The 19054-nt window shown below is 47.2% G+C and overlaps 1 protein-coding gene across 12 annotated transcripts in view; it reads left to right on the top strand.

Moving 5' to 3' along the window:
* Positions 1-19054, top strand: part of LOC102084310 (discoidin domain-containing receptor 2) — a 57495-nt gene that overhangs the window by 34237 nt on the left and 4204 nt on the right. For all 12 annotated transcript variants that reach the window (XM_065036042.1, XM_065036035.1, XM_065036038.1 and 9 more), the window contains 12 exons: positions 320-548; positions 2437-2584; positions 2778-2883; positions 5497-5683; positions 9190-9436; positions 10389-10481; positions 11507-11664; positions 11900-12095; positions 13254-13498; positions 15624-15745; positions 16108-16305; positions 17832-18066. In XM_065036042.1, coding sequence (XP_064892114.1) covers positions 320-548; positions 2437-2584; positions 2778-2883; positions 5497-5683; positions 9190-9436; positions 10389-10481; positions 11507-11664; positions 11900-12095; positions 13254-13498; positions 15624-15745; positions 16108-16305; positions 17832-18066 — 2164 coding nt within the window. The remainder of the gene's footprint in view (positions 1-319; positions 549-2436; positions 2585-2777; positions 2884-5496; positions 5684-9189; positions 9437-10388; positions 10482-11506; positions 11665-11899; positions 12096-13253; positions 13499-15623; positions 15746-16107; positions 16306-17831; positions 18067-19054) is intronic.

Here is a 19054-nt window from a genome sequence, read left to right as displayed (position 1 = left end):
CGGTGCTGAAGAGCATTCAGTGTGCAGTTACCTACTGAGTGGCATGGTTATTTCCGATCAACATGAAAATATGTATCTGGGAAAGAAAAAATTGAAGACAGATATTCAAAACTGAGGGAGTTGTTCTGAACAGGGCAAAACTGGCTAAAGGACTCCATCAGCCCAAAGAGGCAGGATGTTTGGTAGCAGTTGTTGGGTCTCACTTGCTGATTTGGTTCCTTTCTCACAGTTCTCAAAGTTTGAAGGTCTCTCCTCAGTTACTGGGAAGGCTGGATCCTTGGAAGTGACATTTTTTTGATGTGTGTGGTTTTCCCCTCAGGTTACAAAGGGAAGAGGGGGATGGAGCCTGGTGCCCGGCTGGCTTATTGCAACCAGAAGATGTTCAGTTCCTCCAGATTGACCTGCACAAGCTCTTTTTCATCACCTTGATTGGGACTCAGGGACGGCATGCCCGTGCCACAGGCAAAGAATTTGCCCGTGCTTACCGAATTGACTACAGCCGCAACGGAGAGCGCTGGATCTCCTGGAAGGATCGTCAGGGCAGGAAGGTGAGTGTGCTAGGAGCTGAAACCTGGAGAATTCCAGCCATAGAGAACTAGGCTGTAGAAGACAGGTCCTCTATGTACTGCCTAGTGCATCGTACTTTATCCTGACTCTTCTGTCATGCATTCAGCATCATCTGCTTTAGTCCTGTGTTTGCTGCAGTGTTGGGCTGTTACTTCTCTGACCTGATCCCCCAAGCCCCAGCCATTGCCATGACTGAAAACTGTTGCTCTTCGCTACCTTTCTGTCCATGTTCAAAACATCATGTGAATGTCCCTCAACCAGCCAGACAAAAGGGAGGGGGTGGCAGGGGATGAAGATGAGTTTCTAGATGTCTGATAACAGCGTTTAATATAAGGAGCAGTGAGGAGGAAGGAGTTTAGAGGGTAGGAAATGTGAGCACACACATTCAAAGAGGCTTCCCTGCTCACCAAAGTTGTCTCCTGCTCTCTCCAGATGTGAGCACACAGCTTGGCCCTGGCTGCGCTCTGCTCATGTTCATAACCCTTTATTAAACCCCCCCCGGGAAGGAATCCCCTTCTCTTGTCTGCAGCTCGTCTGACCTGATCCCCCTGCCTCAGCCTGGCTTGTGGAGCCTGGAGATCTAAGCCAGAGTGGAGGGGTGCTGGGTGTGATATTTTCTAACTCTGGGGGTGCTTTGGAAGTGACAGTGGGGTCTGTATTGCAGTGTTACGTAGCAGCTTCTAGTTTGTTAGTGAATCATTTGTTCACTCAGACCTTTGATCAGCCCTTTAGCTGTTACCGTTATCTTGCCCATCCCTCATGTTGTGGTGTGTGCTGCAAATGCCGTGTTTGCAGGATGGGAGGGGAAGTTTAAATGCTGTGTGGTAACTCTTCTTTGTTGGTAGTTTCTTAGGTGATGTCTGTCCACATCTTGAGTTATATCGGAATGCAATTGGTTACACTGTCCACAACAGCTAAATGCCCCTTGTCTCGCAGTCCTGTGCAGAGCCTTGTTCTCAGGCACTCAGGATGGTGTTAGTGTCAGGTGTTATGATTTAGAATGGGTCAGTTTTTGCAAGATCTTTCTTTGGCCATAATGAGGTAATGAGCATGTACTCAGCTGTGTGTGATTGGAGCCATCCTCTCTTCTGTGCTGTGTATGTGGAAGTCCATATGTATTCTGTCAGTGTGTGTACCTGTTCCCCATCACATGAGACCAATAAGTTTTCCTTCCTGGTATCCTCAAAGATGCTTCTGCTCCTGCTGGTCTGGGCATGGCATACACAATGGGGTGCAATTTCTCTCATTTCAGCTCCTCTGAAAAATGACTTTCCATACCACATATTTTTCCAGATAGTGGGCTTTTAGCAGCACCATCGATACTGAGCATAAGGGGAGGGTGGAAGTCCTTGCCAAATCAGACTGCACTGCAGCAGGATGGGGTGGCTGTGGCAGTGCTCAGCACTTCAGTTCAAGAGATCTGCCATGCAGATGCTTGCATTTTCATCTCCCAACACTGCAGCACCTCTGGAATTTTGTTGGCTCATAGTAAAAGGGTATTGGGACTTTCCACCAGGTAACTAGTGATGAGGGCAAGTGCTCAGTTACCTGCTGTTGAGTGTAGATGGAGGCTCACTTGAAGAGAGGTTACGTACTAGTAACTGGCGCTTTCTGCAATGTATAGTCTACATGTACATTCATCTCACACTTGCCTTTCTCAAAGCACTACCTGGTATGGGTCTGCAGAGGACAGGAGGTGAAATGACAGTACCCATGTACTGGGTAGGAGAGGGGAGCAGCAGCAGCTAATCCTCTGCAGATACTGCATGGGAAAGCTCCTTAGTCTCAAATAATAGGGTACAAGTACACCCCTGTTCATAGTAACTGCACAGCACGGAGAAGTTACTGATAAGGAGCTTTCTTCTCCAGGTGATCCAAGGCAACATTGACACTTACGATGTGGTCTTGAAAGATCTTCGGCCTCCCATCATCGCACGTTTTATCCGGGTGATTCCTGTGACGGAAATGCCAATGACTGTCTGTATGAGGGTGGAGCTCTATGGCTGTGTCTGGTATGGTAAGTACCGATTTCCACACCTGTAGTCCTTGCACAATGCTGACTCGCCTGCGTCCCCACGTATGCAGAGGGAATCCCAGGCCCACGGAACTGCTTCTGTTGGTCCACACCATACATGAAAGGACCGTATGGACAGAGGTGATGGAAGGCGGCTGCTGCTGTATTTCTGAGGTATATGGCCTTCTTTTTTTAGATGGTTTGGCATCCTATAGCATCCCTGAAGGAGGGACAATAGCGGCTCCTGGCTTCCCCATCGTTTATCTGAATGACTCGACCTATGATGGCTACCAGGAGCGCAGGTGGGAGAAGTTGTCCTGTTCTCTCTCGGTCACTGTGCAAATGATCTCTTCTTTCCTACTTAACCTGTCACTAGGATCTTGTATCCCAAACACTTCTTTGAGACCTCCAGAGCTGCAGGCTAACCTACTAGTTCTCCAGAGCGTTGTTGCTTTGTTGTTCCAGGCTCTTTGACATATTGTTAGTTGCTTTTTTAAAGGAGGGCATGGGCTCAGGATGCATCAGATTCATTTCCCTCAGCTGGCAAAGGCTGGCAGGAAAGAAATATTTATGTTATTAGAAGTTGTTGCTTCTCTTTAACGAGTGTACCATTATGCAGCTAAGTGCTGTCTTTGTGCATAGCTTCCATCTTTACATGATGTGATGCCACAGTCCTGATGTGTCCGATTGCCTCAAAGCCCTCATTTGTGACCATAATCATTGTGCTGATTTCTCTGTTGGTTCAGGTATAGCGTTAAACTGTTGTCAATACTGCAGATCATAAGGTGCTACTACTCTTCTGTTGACCCAGATTGGAGTGGGAGAGCTGGCTGGACCTTCTGCCTGCCTAGTCCCAGTGTCCCTGGAGCAGATGAAGGTCCTTCCCCTCTTCATTGCCTTTGTAACTTCTGCAGTTTGATAACTGAAATGAATTCTCCATCAGGCCGCATCTTAAACTGTTGCAGGAGGTCTCCAGGGTAAACGGGGCATCCAAGAAAGCGCGCAACACCTGAACTCTAGGCCTGCGCTTGGTACCTGTGAGCTTCTGGACAGATTTGAGATGTTGTTTTTGAAAACAAAGCTCTGGTGGACTTGAAACAACTTGGAAAACTGCATCACTCCCTGTGAGAAGCTCCAGGTCAGCAGAGGCACCACTGCCAATGTGCTATGAGAGGAAGGGGGCTGATTACTCACTCTGCAGATTTCTTGGGTATGATGCTTTTCCAATTTGGAGTCAAAAAGCCTAAAGTAGCTGGATTTTGACAGCTCGTTGCAAGGTCTGTTCATTTCTCACGTCACTGAAATGAGGTAGGGTGGCATGGTACTGACATTTTGAGGTGTCTTTTGTTCACCTGATAGTTGACTCTCGTGTAAGGACAGTTCATTAATAGTCTGTGTCTGAAATATCTGAAAGTTCAGCCAGTTATTTAACATTTAGTTTGACCACTTTCTTTGCTGTAAATATGGATTCGAATGTGTTTCAATGGCTTGAAACCTCAGACAAACTTGGACGTGAGTATCCTCTTGAGGCAGCATATCCCCGCTTGTGCAGGAATGTGCCGACCGAGGGATCCGACAGCGTCTTTTCCGTGACCTGGTGTCATGCATTGACTTAAGGTGTTTTTGTTATATGTCCCATTTCAGTTGTCATTAACTTTCTGAAAATTTTTACTGTTGCCTAAGATAATTTTTTTAATGCTTGGAGATGATTTTTATAAACATATGTTTTCTGTCATGCTGGAGGTTAAAATAAGGAGGCAGAAAGTACATTCTTCATGCTTGCAGGGTGTTACAAGGTTCAGGGTTACAATGTCATCTTATGTTAATATCTGATGCTTTTAAGCTGCCTTGATATAGTAGGGATTGGATATTTTTAAAAAATGGGTTTATGTGCAGAAAGATGTTAAGTGCTGTCCAGCACTAACTTAGGACTCTGGGCTTGCTGGGGATGTCAGGGAGCTGCAGATGGAGGCACAAAACACAAGGAGTCTTTCAAACTATTTAACCTCTCAGTCATGTGTCTGTCTGGCCTGGAAGCAGGACTGTGCCTCTTCCAGCTGCTAATCCCATCTTGGAGTTCAAGACCAAATCCTAGTGACAGGAGGGCTCACTTGGAACAGACCTGGGGAGCTTCAGTGTGTGTAGCAGCGAATGGAACAGGTCCAAGGAGCAAGCTCAGGCACTGATACAGCTGAACTGTTTGCACTTACCTGCTACAGGACAAGGGACATGCCAGGGTTGGCTCCCGGAAGGCGAGTGGGTCAGAATTGTACCACATCTGGCATCTTCTACTCCGGGATGGTGCTGGAGAACTGTATAGTGGGCTCTGTGCTGTTGGATAGGGAGTGAAACGGGGCATGGTGCTGGGCAAAGAGTCTGATCAGCCCTGGAGAAGGAGCTGATGCTGCTCTGCTCTTGCGCGAGGAGCAATGCCGGAGGTGATCCCAGCTGGCACTGGCTGTGGCTGGGTGAGCCACCCATGGTCTCTGTTCTTTTTCCTGCTTTTTCGGTGCCTGCAGAACCCTCCCCACGCTTCCCCCAGGGCAGGATGGAGCAGTGTTCCTCCCATGCAGCTCCATGCTGAAATGCTGCAATTGCAGCTCTGTGTGCAGACCATACAGTGTCATTTTCTCTAGTCTCAGTTTTCATTCTCAAGAGGCTCTACTTGTAGCTCGGCTCTGCTGTCAGTGCTTGATATCAATGTCAAAACTTCTGTGTTTTCCCAAGCAGGGAGAAACTTTAAAAGTTTAACCTGAACAAAATAAAGGTGATGTTGCTTAAGAACAGGGAATGAATTTTTGACCAGGATGGGTTAAGCATAAATAAACTGTTTTCCTGGTACCAAAGGATTGAAATGCTTTCACATCTGAGCTCTCCTGGCTCTGTTCTGCCTAACTGCTGTTTTTTCTCGCTAGGCACTTGTATGGTGGTCTGGGCCAGCTGACGGACGGTGTGCTGGGGCTGGACGACTTCACGCAGAGCCACCAGTACCGCGTGTGGCCAGGCTATGACTACGTTGGCTGGAAGAACGAGAGCTTCAGCACGGGCTCTGTTGAAATGGAGTTCCAGTTTGACCGACCCAGGAACTTCACCTCCATGAAGGTAACGAGCAGGACCCGGACACAGACACGCTGGTGCCCAGGGGGTTCACGGACCCTGGGTCAGGTGTGGGATGGGACACAACATGAGCCACAGCAGCGGGCTGAGGTCTTCTTGGGAAAAAGTTAGGTGCCCTATAAAGGAAACCATGGGATGTACTGGGAAAGAGGGTTGGTCAATGGGGAGGCTGAACTGGAGATCATCAGTGGGCCCTTGTATCCTCCTGCTTTGGGAAGAGGACCCAAAGGGGGATTTCTCAGGAGCAGCTTCCTGCACATCAACACTCCTCGTTTTTAGGCTAAATGTGAGTCTGGGAAAGTTTGACAGTGACAAAAATTGCAGTAGGTGCATCAGGAGGGGACAGGGAGCTCTGCATCTCCTCAGGAGAATGGGGGAGTGAATGCAGGAGACATGGGTGCTTCCAAATTCCCCCTTTGGGTCTTCTTCCCAAAGCAGGAGGATACAAGGTGCTTGACAGCGGAGTCCACCACAGGTGGAATGTGAGCTGGAGATGTCCCCAGTTTGCCAATGTAGAAGGTGAAGCAGGGGAACACTCACCTCTCCAGAGCTCAGACACTCTTCTTTCAGTATTTGGCTCAAAAGAATAAAAAGCAGACACCCAGAGCAGTGCTTAGGCAGCTGAGGTGGATTTAGGATGTAGGCTACATACTCTTTAGGGGCTGCCTGGCTCTTGAGGTAAAGGAATGTGGTTGTGCTTCCATTGTAACCGAAAATACCTCTGGATGCCTCAGTCTGTGCTGGTGCTGTGGGAAATGACTCAAACTGAACTGAACTTTGAGTCTGTAGTAAACAGCAGGATCTTTTAAAAAGTATTGGTGGCTTTTCTTGTAGAGATCTCAAATGAAGGAGAACCCACCACATCCTTAAGTAAATTGTTTTGGTGGTTACTTACCCTGGTTTTATTTTGTCTATTTTTAACTTGCAACCATTGGCGCTCAGCCTGCTTTTGCTGGCAAAAATAGGAGTCCTGCCTTCTCAGAGATTTTCCTGCTTCCACACTGTGATTTAACCACTCTCTTGATCTTTACTTGGGTAAATTAAGTTGGCTGAACTTTTCAACGCCTTCCCTGTGAGATCCAGGGTCATTTTTGTAGCTGTCTTCCTTTCTTTGTCAGTGCTCTTTTGAAGGTATAGAAACTAGAACTGGATGCAGGCTTTCCATCAAACTGCATGAAAGAATGGTACAGATTTCCTGCTTTTGGACGATTCTTCTTTGTTTAGGAATCTTGTGATCGTGTTTGTCCTCCCAGCCAAGGGGTAGAGAGCCACTGTTCATTAAGTTTCATGCTAAAAGTCAGTTTAATGTTATTGGTGTCCGTGGTGTAGAAAGCATCACTTACGTTTTGTTCCCAAGTTCACTACCCTGAAATGAGTCAATCCTGAAAATGTCACATTATTTTAGGAAACTTCTTTTTTTCCCTCCCATTTAAGTTATTTTATTGCTGGTGATTCTGCTGTCTCTTTCAGATCACTGCAAAAGGTAACAAATAACCTTGAGCTGGGAATACATTCCTGCTAGAAAGTCACCTACAGAAAAATATGTGCCCCAAAACTTGTAAGACTTACTAGTTGACAATTTTAAACCAAATTAATAAAATTCATGAGTCCATACTATGCTAATTGGAGTCAGATGGTATAATGAGTAAATCAAACGCCTTACAACAATCTGTCATGTAAACACAGCCATCCTGATCAACCGAACACATGAGCTCATAAAAATAGCTACTTCATTTAGTATTTCATTATAAAGCTGTATTGATTAGCATAAATTATTATTCATTCTTTATTGACTGTTACCTGTTGCAACTTTGCATTTATTTTGTACAGGATAGGTGGTCTGCAAGGATTTTTTGTATCTCCATACCTGTTAGCTTTATTCCAGTTGAGCTTGCCCAGTATCCAAGTATTAAAAATAAACACTAGCAAATATTGCAACCGCATTGTGAATTTCTTAGGCTTGCATGTTATAAAATTGGACCTTTGTAGGTGGTGTTTGGAATAGCAAGTGTCTCTGGATCGGTCCAGGATGTGAACATACCCAACTCCTGTCCAAACGCGGCACAAATTGTATATTGCAGACGTCAGGCTTTGCTGCCTTGTTATGGATGACTATTTCTCCTTATTGAATGTTGTCTAAGCTTCATCTGTTCCTAATTACATGCAAATACCCCTCTTTTGTCTTTTGACTGCTCCTCAGGCCTGTCATCCTCATTATTGCTTCACTGCTATTCACTGCGAGACCTCACAGGGGCCAAGCAATTAATGGGGTTCAAAGCTGCGCTTCTTTTGGAAACTGTTGTTGTCACAGTTGCTAATGCTTCACTGTCATTAGGAAATAATGTGTGGAGTCTCCAGGGAGGGCTGGACCACCATGGCTATGAAAATGGAGTAGACCGAGGGATGCTGAGGACTTTAAGGGTCATCTTATTCCTTGATCACTGGCCACAGTGGTCCAGATCTACAGGACTGCGTGGCAGGACTTAACCTGTCATGTACGTTTGTTTAGAAAGGGAGAGATTTGCATTGAGGAAAGGCGGTGGGATGTAAAGGATCCTTACAAGCCTTGTCCTTTGTGAAGCTGCTTCCTTGGGAGCGCTGGAGAGGTGTTTGGTGTTGATGGGTCTGCGGGGCCACAACGCAGCCAGATGGAGATGTCACCTCTATGCTGGAACCTCTTGGTTTGGGTGCAGCCCAAGAGCAGGAAGGGAGAAAGTTGCCACCAGCTCTTGGGAGGGTAAAACAAACCCCCAAATACGGATGTGTGAAGTCAGCCTGACAGCAGGTAGTGAACGGCTTTGTCTGAAAGCGGATTGTGTGGAGCCGTAACTCGGAGATGAGATGCCTCTGTTTTGGTGAGAGATCAGCTTGGCATGTTTGTGACTGCACTTTAAATTCCAGCGTCATTGACTAAAGTGGTGGTGCCATTGCAGCAGGGACAGCCTGACCATGAGCCACCAGGTTGCTGGAAGCAGGCTTACATGGTGGTTTTCTTAAAATCTAGATTCTCAGTTGTCTTCAAGGTGAAACCACAGTAGAAGAGCTGCTGTAGGTCAGGGGAATATTTTCTTGAGTTTCTACTCATTTCTTTTTTTAAGGAATTAGCTTAGACTGCAGATGCTGCAGGCTTTCTAGATGAAGCTAGAGCCCAGGTGTTTTTTTTCCTCAGAATATATGTTCAAGGAGAATTTGTCTGCGAGCCTTAGGTAATACAGAGTTTGATTTTTACATTGGGCCCTTTGAAGACCCTGCAGAATTTGACCATTAATGTGGCTTTTGCATGTCAAGTTAGGAGCCATTTTAGAATCGCTTTTTGCACAAATGTTCTCATTGCACACTACGAATGGATGAGGCTAAACTGGAACAACTCACTCATTCTGGGTTAGGAGTATTCATACAGGGAGGTGGTTAGAAATAGAAAATCCCCGAGGCTCGATTTAGGTTTCAGTAAATCTCACGCCCATCTGATTGATCGGTTCTCTTCTGCCCAGGTGCACTGTAACAACATGTTTTCCAAGGGGGTGAAGATCTTCCAGAAGGTGGAGTGTCTGTTCAAACCGCGCCTGATTGCAGACTGGGAGCCTGAACCTGTTGGAGTGGCAACTGTCCTGGATGACAAAAACCCCAGCGCGCGGTTCGTGACTGTCCCCCTCAACCAGCGCGTGGGGAAAGCCATACTCTGCCGCTTCTACTTTGCTGACACCTGGATGATGATGAGCGAGATTTCCTTCCAGTCAGGCGAGTATTCCTGCAAGTCAAGCAGATCTGGCAAAGCACAGAGCGCGAAAGAGATGGTGTGGGGTGCAGGACATGCGTGGAGCACCATGGGGCTACGTGGGAGGATGGAGGGGGCTGTAGAAGCATTGGAAGGGCAAGAAAGGTCCCATCTACAGTGGATTCTTTTCATGCTGATACTGATGGACCTGTGCAGAAGCACAACCAGGGCAACCAAACATTGGACTGTAGAGCATTTTTTCTTCTTGAGACAGTTGCCTGCTGCATATGGGGTTGACTTTTTTCCTTCTCTTTAAGAGTATTTTGTTTGAATAATTTAAGTCTATCTACAGGTGGTAATCAAGTTAGCAAGAGGCTGATGTTTTTCTTTTGTCAAGTCTTAACTGTGGTGCAGAAGTCAGTGCCATGAGGTGCTCTAAAAGACTCTAGAAGGGAATGAACAAGGGTCTTGGAGAAAATCACCAGCACTGCTAGTGAAATGGCTACAGTTTCCTACTCAGAGGTCCCTGATGTGCTGTAGTGAGAGGATGTTCCTGGGGAAGGAGCGCTCTGATTGCAGCTTGCTGCTTATCTTGCTGATGGCAGCTCCTCCTGCCTGCCCTCTGTCACTCTTGGGCCAGCCTGGGATGGGAATTCTTATAATCATGCTAAAATTGGGGAAAGAAAAACGTTCTTGCTGCAGTCCTCGGTGTCTGGCCAAGCTTGGGGACACATCCTGCACACTCTGATCTGCTGTGGTCAGGACGTATGTGCTGCTCAGCGCAGAGGCTCGTTCTGCAGGTGTGCTGGGAAGCGCTGAGTGAGCAGATACCTCTGTATCTCTGCTCGGGCTGTTTGTGACCTGCCTGGGTCTCAGCCCAGCCCTGCTCGGGAAGCCGAGGGTGGTGGTTGGGGTTGCGCTGGCTGCTGGCAGGAGCAGGGAGGTGACTGAACTGACTTTCCTTCCCTTCCACAGACATGGAGAGCGTGAATCCCAATTTTGTCACGGTAGCCCCAAGCACAACGGATGTCCTGGAAACTGAGTGCAATGTTACTGAGGGTACCTGGGGTAAGAACTTGGGTCAGTTAACCACACCAAGGGCTTAAGTGTTGGGGGTTTCACATTAACGTGGTCTCTCCCTCCATTGCTGGAGATCTGGGTATGGCCTCTTATTGCCCTCATGCACAGGGCTGCACAGAATCAGAATCACAGAACAGTTCGTGTTGAAGGGCCCTTCCCAGCTCCCCCAGTGCCCCCCCTGCCATGAGCAGGGACATCTTCACCAGCTCAGGTTGCTCAGAGCCCCGTCCAGCCTGGCCTGGGATGTCTCCAGGGATGGTTCATCCACCACCTCTCTGGCCAACCTGGGCCAGGCTCTCACCACCCTCAGGGCCAACAATTTCTTCCTCATGTCTGGCCTGAATTTCCCTCCTTTAATTTAAAACCATCACCCCTTGTCCTATTGCAACAGGCCCTGCTCAAAAGCCTCTCCCCATTTGTCTTATGGACCCCTTTTAAGTGTGGAAAGGCTGCACTAAGGTCTCCCCGGAGCTTCTCTTCTCCAGCTGAACACCCCAACTCTCTCAGCCTGTCCTCCAGCAGAGCTGTTCCAGCCTCAGGTCATTCCTGTGGCTCCTCTGGCCCCTCTCCAGCAGCTGCATGTGTGTCCTGTGCTGAGGACCCAGAGCTGGACCAGCATTGCAGGGGGGTCTCCTCTTACAGTCCTCTGAGCCTCAGCTATTTCTTCTTCCCTGGGCTGGCAGATGTGCCTCAGAGCAAGTGGGCTGAAGGCACATGTGCAGCCAGTGGAAATCTGAAAACTGTCTGCGCTAACACAGATCCATCACAGGAATCTGTTCCAGCACTAGGAACAGTCTTTGCAGAAGTCCTGCACAATTCTTAGCTGTGAGCCTCCAAAATGAGAATTTTTTTATTACAACAAAATCTGAACGCAGCTAATGTTAATATTCAGGAAGCTGCCTGAGACCTTTTCTGTACCAGCCTGTAGGGAGGGACACATGGGAAATTAGGCAGCACAGATAACAACCTGTGCTTTGTTAACTCCAAGTTCTTCTTCATTCTTCTGACTGCAGAAACCACATCTTCTGTAACCAGCACCTGGATAGGAGAGAAGGCAGATGACTCCAATACCTCCATCCTCGTGGGCTGCCTTGTGGCTATTATTCTTCTGCTCCTGATGATTATAATTGTTATTCTTTGGAAGCAATATGTTCAAAAAAGGTTGGAAAAGGTAATACAATGGGGCTACTTTGTAGACACAAGTTCAATACTAAGCATTAACTGTAATGAGCTCAGATATATGTGGAAAGCACAGGCTCTCCCCAGCTCCACAGAGCAGCTAAAACGCTGTTGTCACAGCAGGGAGGATGCCAGCCCTATCCAAGATGTTACTGGAAGTTGGTGCGGTTGCAGCCAATACATTACTTAACTGAGCATCGCCTCAGCATTTTTGTTCTCTTTTGCAGGCCCCACGTCGAATTCTGGAGGAGGATGCCACAGTTCGCCTCTCATTCTACAGCTACACCATTGCCAACAACCAGACCCAGATCCACCAGTCGAATCCCACCTATGAACGTGCTTTACCGCTGGATTTGGAATATCACCAGCCAGCTACGCTGCTCCAAAAGCTTCCAGAGCTCTCCCAAAGTGCAGAGGATTCAGGTAATCGCCAGTCTCCAGGGGTTGTGTGTTTATTCTTTTATTCTCTCAGATTTTAAAACGTGCCACTTCTGAGTGTTTAAGTAATCTTTTCTGACTCCCATGCAATACAACACAAACCCAGGGACCTGAGATGCTATTCTGGAGCTCTGAAACATTTTAGCACGTAACTTTGGCAGGCAGATCACTGGCCCCACTAAAGGGTGGTGGCCTTTCGTTGTTCTCTTTGAAGCCTTTGTTTCTATGTTAGCCAGGTCATCTTTTAGGAGCTGGTTTTGACAATCACACGGTGTTTGACTCATCAGCCCCTTGGCAGTGGCTACTGGGCTGCCCAGACTGGCTGCTGGAGACCTTGAGCACCTTCTCCTGCAGCAAGGGCTCTTCGAAATTCCCTTGACAAAGCAGAGGGAAACACAGCAGAGAATTATCAGTGGTGCCTTGGCTTCCAGCCCCTGGGGAGCTTTTGGATGCGTGCAGAAGGGAATGTTTCCAACAGTGCTTTGTACTCAGTGCTGATTAGTGGATGGAACGGCAGCACTGCGTTTCTCAAGCACCAACAAGTTGCTGAGATGCAGCTCTGTACTACACAGGGAGGCTGATTTGGATTGAGCCAGGATTATGAATTTGAAGCAGAACAGAAGTTCTGTGTAATATTGACCGTACAGGGCGTTAATTATAAAGAGCTATGCCACGATATTTATGTGAAGAAGCTCTAAGAGGTAACATAGTGTGCTAACAGAGTATGTGGAGAACAGACTGCGATCAGTTCTTGTTGCATAAGCGAATCCAGGGCAAGTGTGATGACACAGACAATGTCCCTGCGCCAGGTACAGGCAACAGATCATATTTAGGATGAATCAGAAACAGGAAATCTCTTTAGACTCATCCCTGCATGTCTGGGCAAGAATTTTAGCTCATAACTGGACAGAGAGGTAGCTGTTTAATGTGAGTTCACTGGCACCTCACAGGTATTCTGGTGTCTGCAGAAACGTGTGTTCCTCTGGTTTAAGCCCTAGTGAAAACAGAGGAAAGTTTTCCATCTGGACATACTAGGCTGAGTTCCAGAGGGCTGCAGGGTGGAGGAGAGCGAGCTGGGCCCTACTGGTTTTAAAGGAATGTGTCTAATTCCACCTGCCTTGTTTTGTACTCATGTCCCCTTAGTGTGCAGCGGGGACTACGCTGAGCCCGACCTGACCAAGTCCACTCCTCACCAAGGCTTTCAGAACAATGTTCCCCACTACGCCGAAACAGATATCGTTCACCTGCAAGGTGTGACCGGCAACAACATGTACGCGGTGCCAGCCCTCACCGTGGATTCTCTCACCAAGAAGGACATCTCAGTGGGTGAATTCCCTCGGCAGCAGCTGCGGCTCAAGGAGAAGCTGGGAGAAGGGCAGTTTGGAGAGGTACAGCCATTCCCTTCCACAGCTCCTCCAACAGAAAGGATGTGTTTGGCACAGTGAAACTTCTGAGCTGTCTCTCTGGTGCTGCTTCATGTTTGGGGGCTGAGGGACCTGCGTACCAGTAGTTTATTTAGTAGTTTATGTCTCTGTTGTTGGGGAAAACTGCTGTCCCTTAGGACAAGCTTCAGAGAGCCCCATTCTACACCTGTGAGGCTGCTGCTTGGTACCACCGGAGTCTAACAGATGAGCTTTGCAAAGTTCTTCTGTCTCTGTATCCCCATTTATTACCCCACAGAAAAGTTCTGGCAGCGGGAATTCAGACTGTTGCATGGCCGCTCAGGGACATCTTGAACATGTGGTGGCTGTCCCCCACCTTTAGGCATGTGAATTGGGAAACTATAGCAGCAAATCCAGCCAACACAGGTTGATCTGAGCGGTAAAAACAGCTTTGACATTAGCACGTGGAGGTACTAGCAGGGCTCTGCACGCTGGCTGAAGCAGAGACAAATGTTTCCCAAGCACTGTGGTGCCCTCACAGATTCTCCAGCATTGCTGCTTGCTCAGGCCCCAGTTTGTGTGTGTCAGAAGCCTCGGGCAACATGATACGTACATCTGTCATCTGCCAAGCTTTCTCTTTACTCCTTGAGCTGCTTTTGGGCTGTGAATGCTTTCAGCTCACCGTGCTTTGTTTCCGCACCATCCTTAGCTCTATAATGAGCTGAATCTTCGCCTCATCTGCTCCCACTCTTCCACTGTCTCTTCCCAGCATTTGCTCATTCACAGCCTTAAATTCTACCTGTCTGCTACATTTGGGCTGTGCTCCAAAAGTCAAACAGGCTTTTTTCCTCATTGTTTTGCTTTGGGTTTCTCTCTCATTCCTGTCCTTCTAATAACTGTCAAAGCTTTCTCCTCCTCCTCCTTTGTGTTGTCAAACAGCAGCAGCTAGGCTCCCCATCTCCATTTCCTTGGAGATTGATTCAGAGCCTGTTCCTTTCTTCACATGACAGGCCCCTTTCCACTTCTCTGGCTCGGTGTACAGTGTTCTAGCAACATGGCTCACTGTGGTTGTGGTGTTTTTTCCCCTCTCCACTCAGAGCTTCCTTCCCTTTCAAGCTTTTCTTTCTTCTTTGCTCCCAACCATCCACTCCCTGGACTTGATGACACATTACCTGTGCTTATAACACATGCGCTTAGTACCACAGCTCCCTTTCCCATTTCTAGTCTTGTGACTGTACGTTTACCACAGCAGATTCCATTCTCCATGTAACTGCAACAGCATCTTCGTACTTCTGTTTCTGTTCTGTGGGTTTGTCCCATTTTTCTGCGCTGTCTCCTTTTTCTCCTCACCATGCTTGTCCAGTAAGTGCTTGTTTTTTCTTCATATAAAATTCGTTAAGCTCCCATTACATCCCCTCTCTGCTGCAATCTTTGACACATCCAGTCTGCTTTCCTCCTCCAGTCCTTTTTCCTTCCCACACACTTATCTCTGTCTGCTTTCCCCACCCCACTTCTCCAGTTGAATATGCATTCTGATAAATTCTTAAGTCAATGTCTTGTCACCCATTTCGTACACAATCCAGGCAGTAGTTTTATGTCTTTATTCATTTATCTGAAGAAATTTGCAATTCAATGTACACTTCAGAGTATTCATCCTGGATGCTGCTCAGGTCAGTTAGAGCCCGGCTGCAGGACATCTCTGTGCCTGTCCGGCTGCCGGGATGCGCTGTGTGTGTCAAACCCGCTGCAGCCTTGTGGGTCGCAGGCACATGCAGAGTCAAGCAGACAGATCTGGGTACGGTGACCTTCCTGAACATCTCCAGATCTTGCCGGGAGAATCGGGCTTCCCCAGTAATCTACTGCACACTCACAGTCTGTTCAGTGCATTGGGGTCACATCAGGCTGCAATTCCCATCAGCTCCTACATCATGGGCTGTATAGTGTGTGTACAAATTTTGTCCGGGATCTAGAGCCAACCTACGGGAAATTTCCAACCCAAACCGTGTCACTTTGCTTGTATCATTCACTCGGTCATTCTGCCAGCGGTGACCAAACTGGTGACCTCCATGCGAGGTCGTTTTCCTCCGTTTTGCTGCCTGTACGTGCTCCCATGGTTGTCTCTGCCCCCCAGGTGCACCTTTGTGAAGCCGATGGCCTGCTGGAATTCCTGGGGGTCTCGTCTACAGAATTCACTCACCAGCCAGTGCTCGTAGCAGTGAAAATGCTGAGATCAGATGTCAACAAAACAGCCAGGTAAGCGCGTCTGCAATGCCGACCACCTGAGAAGGAAAGCGAATGCTCTCCAAGCAACGGTTCTACATGGGTTCACCCTGGTGACTTCTGTAGGAGGGTGTCATGTGTCTCTGTGTGTTCTATGTGTTCTTGTAAAGAACAGGACACATACAGGGAGTGGGGGATGGGAATAGATGTAGTATCAAACCGAAATGCTGTATGAATCCTGTTTGCTGGGGAAGGAATCGATGTTGAACCAGCTTTCGCTCTCACTTTGTGCGTATTCCTGAATGTCTCTGAGTAGGGATTTCCTTACATGCTACTTCTGCTTCCCTTAGACAAAAGAATAGTTTAGGATTCAAACCTGTTTTCTGTTTCACAAGAAATGATTTCCTGAAGGAGATCAAGATAATGTCCCGGCTGAAGAACCCAAATATCATCCGGCTCCTGGGGGTGTGTGTGCGCGATGACCCGCTGTGCATGATAACGGAGTACATGGAGAACGGAGACCTCAACCAGTTCCTGTCGCAGAGAGAGATCTACAGCAAATTTGCCATTTCAAACAATATTCCCTGCGTCAGGTAAGAGGAGCTGCCCGTATTTTGGACAAATCAGCAACACAGAGCTACCAGTTTAAGCTGCTGTGACCTTCCTCCAGCTCAGCCGTTGTCACAGCACGTCTGTGGACACGACTCCTGCTTTGTTGTGGCTGTGACCTGTTCTGGTCACGATGACCATCTTAGATGTATCGTTTACTGATGTGACCCTCTGGTTACATTAGTGGGTTTGCATCAAATATTAATATGGGAAGGCAGTTGAATTACAGCAAGAATTTTGGGATGAAAATCAAGAACGTCTCGCAGGCTTTCAAGATGGTTCGTATGTTCTCTGAAAAATATTACAAGAGGAGTTGAGTGTGGAGCTTCACTGAGGAAAGATTTCATCACCCAACAGAAGGAGAATATTTGGCCAGGAAAACCATTTTCTGTCAGCAGTGGCACTTACCCCCCTCCTCTACGGAAGGATTAAATCTGACATAAAAACCTCCCTACAGTGCAGAAATCCTTTCCTCAGAGGAGAGTTGTGTGTAGGACTAAGGTATTCTGCTCAATAAAGAAACCTGCGCTGATCAGACATGGCTGCGTTGCTTGGCCTTTGGCACGTACCCTCGCCAAGGATTACATTTACTTATAGGTTAAGAGCAAGGCTGTTAGGCAGAGTGAGTTCTGAGGACATGCATTAGTGCCAGGCTTGGGTTAATGGTTGGACTCAAGGATCTTGAGGGTCTTTTCCAACCAAAACGATTCTGTGATCATGAAATGCATTTCATTATTGTAGTTTAGATAACATGGTGGTGCTTTTCTCATTGCCACCAGAACACAAAGAGAGGCAGACTAAGGCTTTATTTTTCTGAGCTTTATCAGAGAAATACTGTGAACAGTATTACATTTGTTGTGACAAATACTTGGTTGTGTGAAGTGTTGAGCGCGCACCATGAGAATTGAGCTGAGCATCACAGAGTAACGGTGTGTGAAGGATGCTGAACGTCAGATGGTCCAAATTCTGCCTATCGTGCAAGTTTAATGTTTTAATTTTGCTAATCAATGAATTAATATTACATCAAATGGAAAATGCATCTGTTTATATTTTCAGTAACATTAAACATTAAAAAAAAAGCCGTCTTTAGCGTTAAGTGACACTTTAATGTAATCATGCAATAGCGACAGTGGTTGAAATACGAGGCTAAGCAGGTTGAGATATGAGATTCTGAGATTGTACAGCTTAATTTTTCATGTCTCTCTGCAAAACGTTGGTGCTTTGATGCATAAACTCTTTGAAAATCTTGAGATTAACACCTGATATTAAAAATATAAAGGATGTCAAACTCTAAGGGCCCTGAATTTCAGGGCCAGCTTGTCTGTTCTTGCGTAGTGATCTCGGGAGCTTGGCTTAGCCTGGCAGGTGGGGTGTTAGTGCCATGAAACTACAGTTTGATTTCACTGTTCTGGCAGAAAATAAAACGATATATCACTGTAACATGTCAAATACGAGAGAGTTGAGTGTGGGGAGCTCTACTCATTTTTTAAATTGTTTTCTTTTAATGCAGCTACTCTAACCTGCTGTACATGGCCACCCAGATCGCCTCTGGAATGAAGTATTTAGCGTCTCTGAATTTCGTGCACAGAGATCTGGCAACTCGCAACTGCCTGGTGGGGAACAACTACACCATCAAGATCGCGGATTTTGGCATGAGCAGGAACCTTTACAGCGGGGATTATTACCGCATCCAGGGGAGAGCCGTGCTGCCCATACGCTGGATGGCCTGGGAGAGCATCCTCCTGGTAGGGACTGCGCAAAACCTCCCATTTCACTGTGCCCCTGAAACACTAACACGTGTACATGTATCAGTTCTCATAGCATCAAAACACATGCTACAGGTGGCCCCAGGTGAGATGTCCCTTAGGTCACGTTGGGTGTAACTCAGATCCTGGAAAACTGAGCGAGTCCTTGCACATACAGCAGAGATCCTCTGGGGTATAATTTCTGTTCTGTGCCTGGCATTCAGTATTCCCGCTGGAATTGGAAGGAAATTGCCTTTCTGGGCTTATTTCCCCAGCTGTGAAGCTGAGAGGGGCAGGGACAAAATTTCATGAGTTTCAAGGGGCAAGTCTGGTTCTGAGGTTGAGGTTTTGTTTGTGTTTAAGGGTCCTGCTGTCTCCCCTTAGGAGATTGTTCAACAGCCCAAACACATCCAGTCTGGAGGCAGTTGCTTAATATTCAACCCAATATCTCTTTCTTGAACCCAAGATCAAGATCATCCAGTTATACTTTCTTATAACACCCCCTCTGAGTACCCAGAAAAATTGTCATTATCTCTGCTATAAAAGCTAATAGGCCTACACTTTTCTAAATTCACCCTATTTTCCTGGTTACAGCTGCATCTAAACCATAAATCACCCCCATCTTCCTTGTGTGAACATCTTCCGAACACTGACAGGCTGCTGGCGTTGCCACATAAGCCTGAGCAACCTGGGTCTTGGATGTTTTCTGCCCAAACAGCCCCTCCAGCCCCTGGTTGTTTCCTGTTATTTTCTGAACAATCTTCAGTTTCCTTTTACTTCTTCAGAAACACATTGTTCCAAACACGGCCAGTTTGGGCACATTTTTTGAAGACAGAAAACAGGGACGGTTAGCAGACTGTCACCAACTTCTTACATGTGCAAAGATCAAAATTATCTTGGCCTTTCTCTAAGAGTCTGGAGTCTGCTTTGGCTCTGCCGGCACCCCGAGGGCTTCGCATCCTCTTCAAAGGCTTTTCTGTGCTGCCCT

The sequence above is a fragment of the Columba livia genome, chromosome 19 (genome assembly GCF_036013475.1).
Source record: "Columba livia isolate bColLiv1 breed racing homer chromosome 19, bColLiv1.pat.W.v2, whole genome shotgun sequence".
Classification (NCBI taxonomy): domain Eukaryota; kingdom Metazoa; phylum Chordata; class Aves; order Columbiformes; family Columbidae; genus Columba; species Columba livia.
Note: the sequence above shows the minus strand (reverse complement) of the source record. Positions and strands in the feature narration are given on the sequence as shown.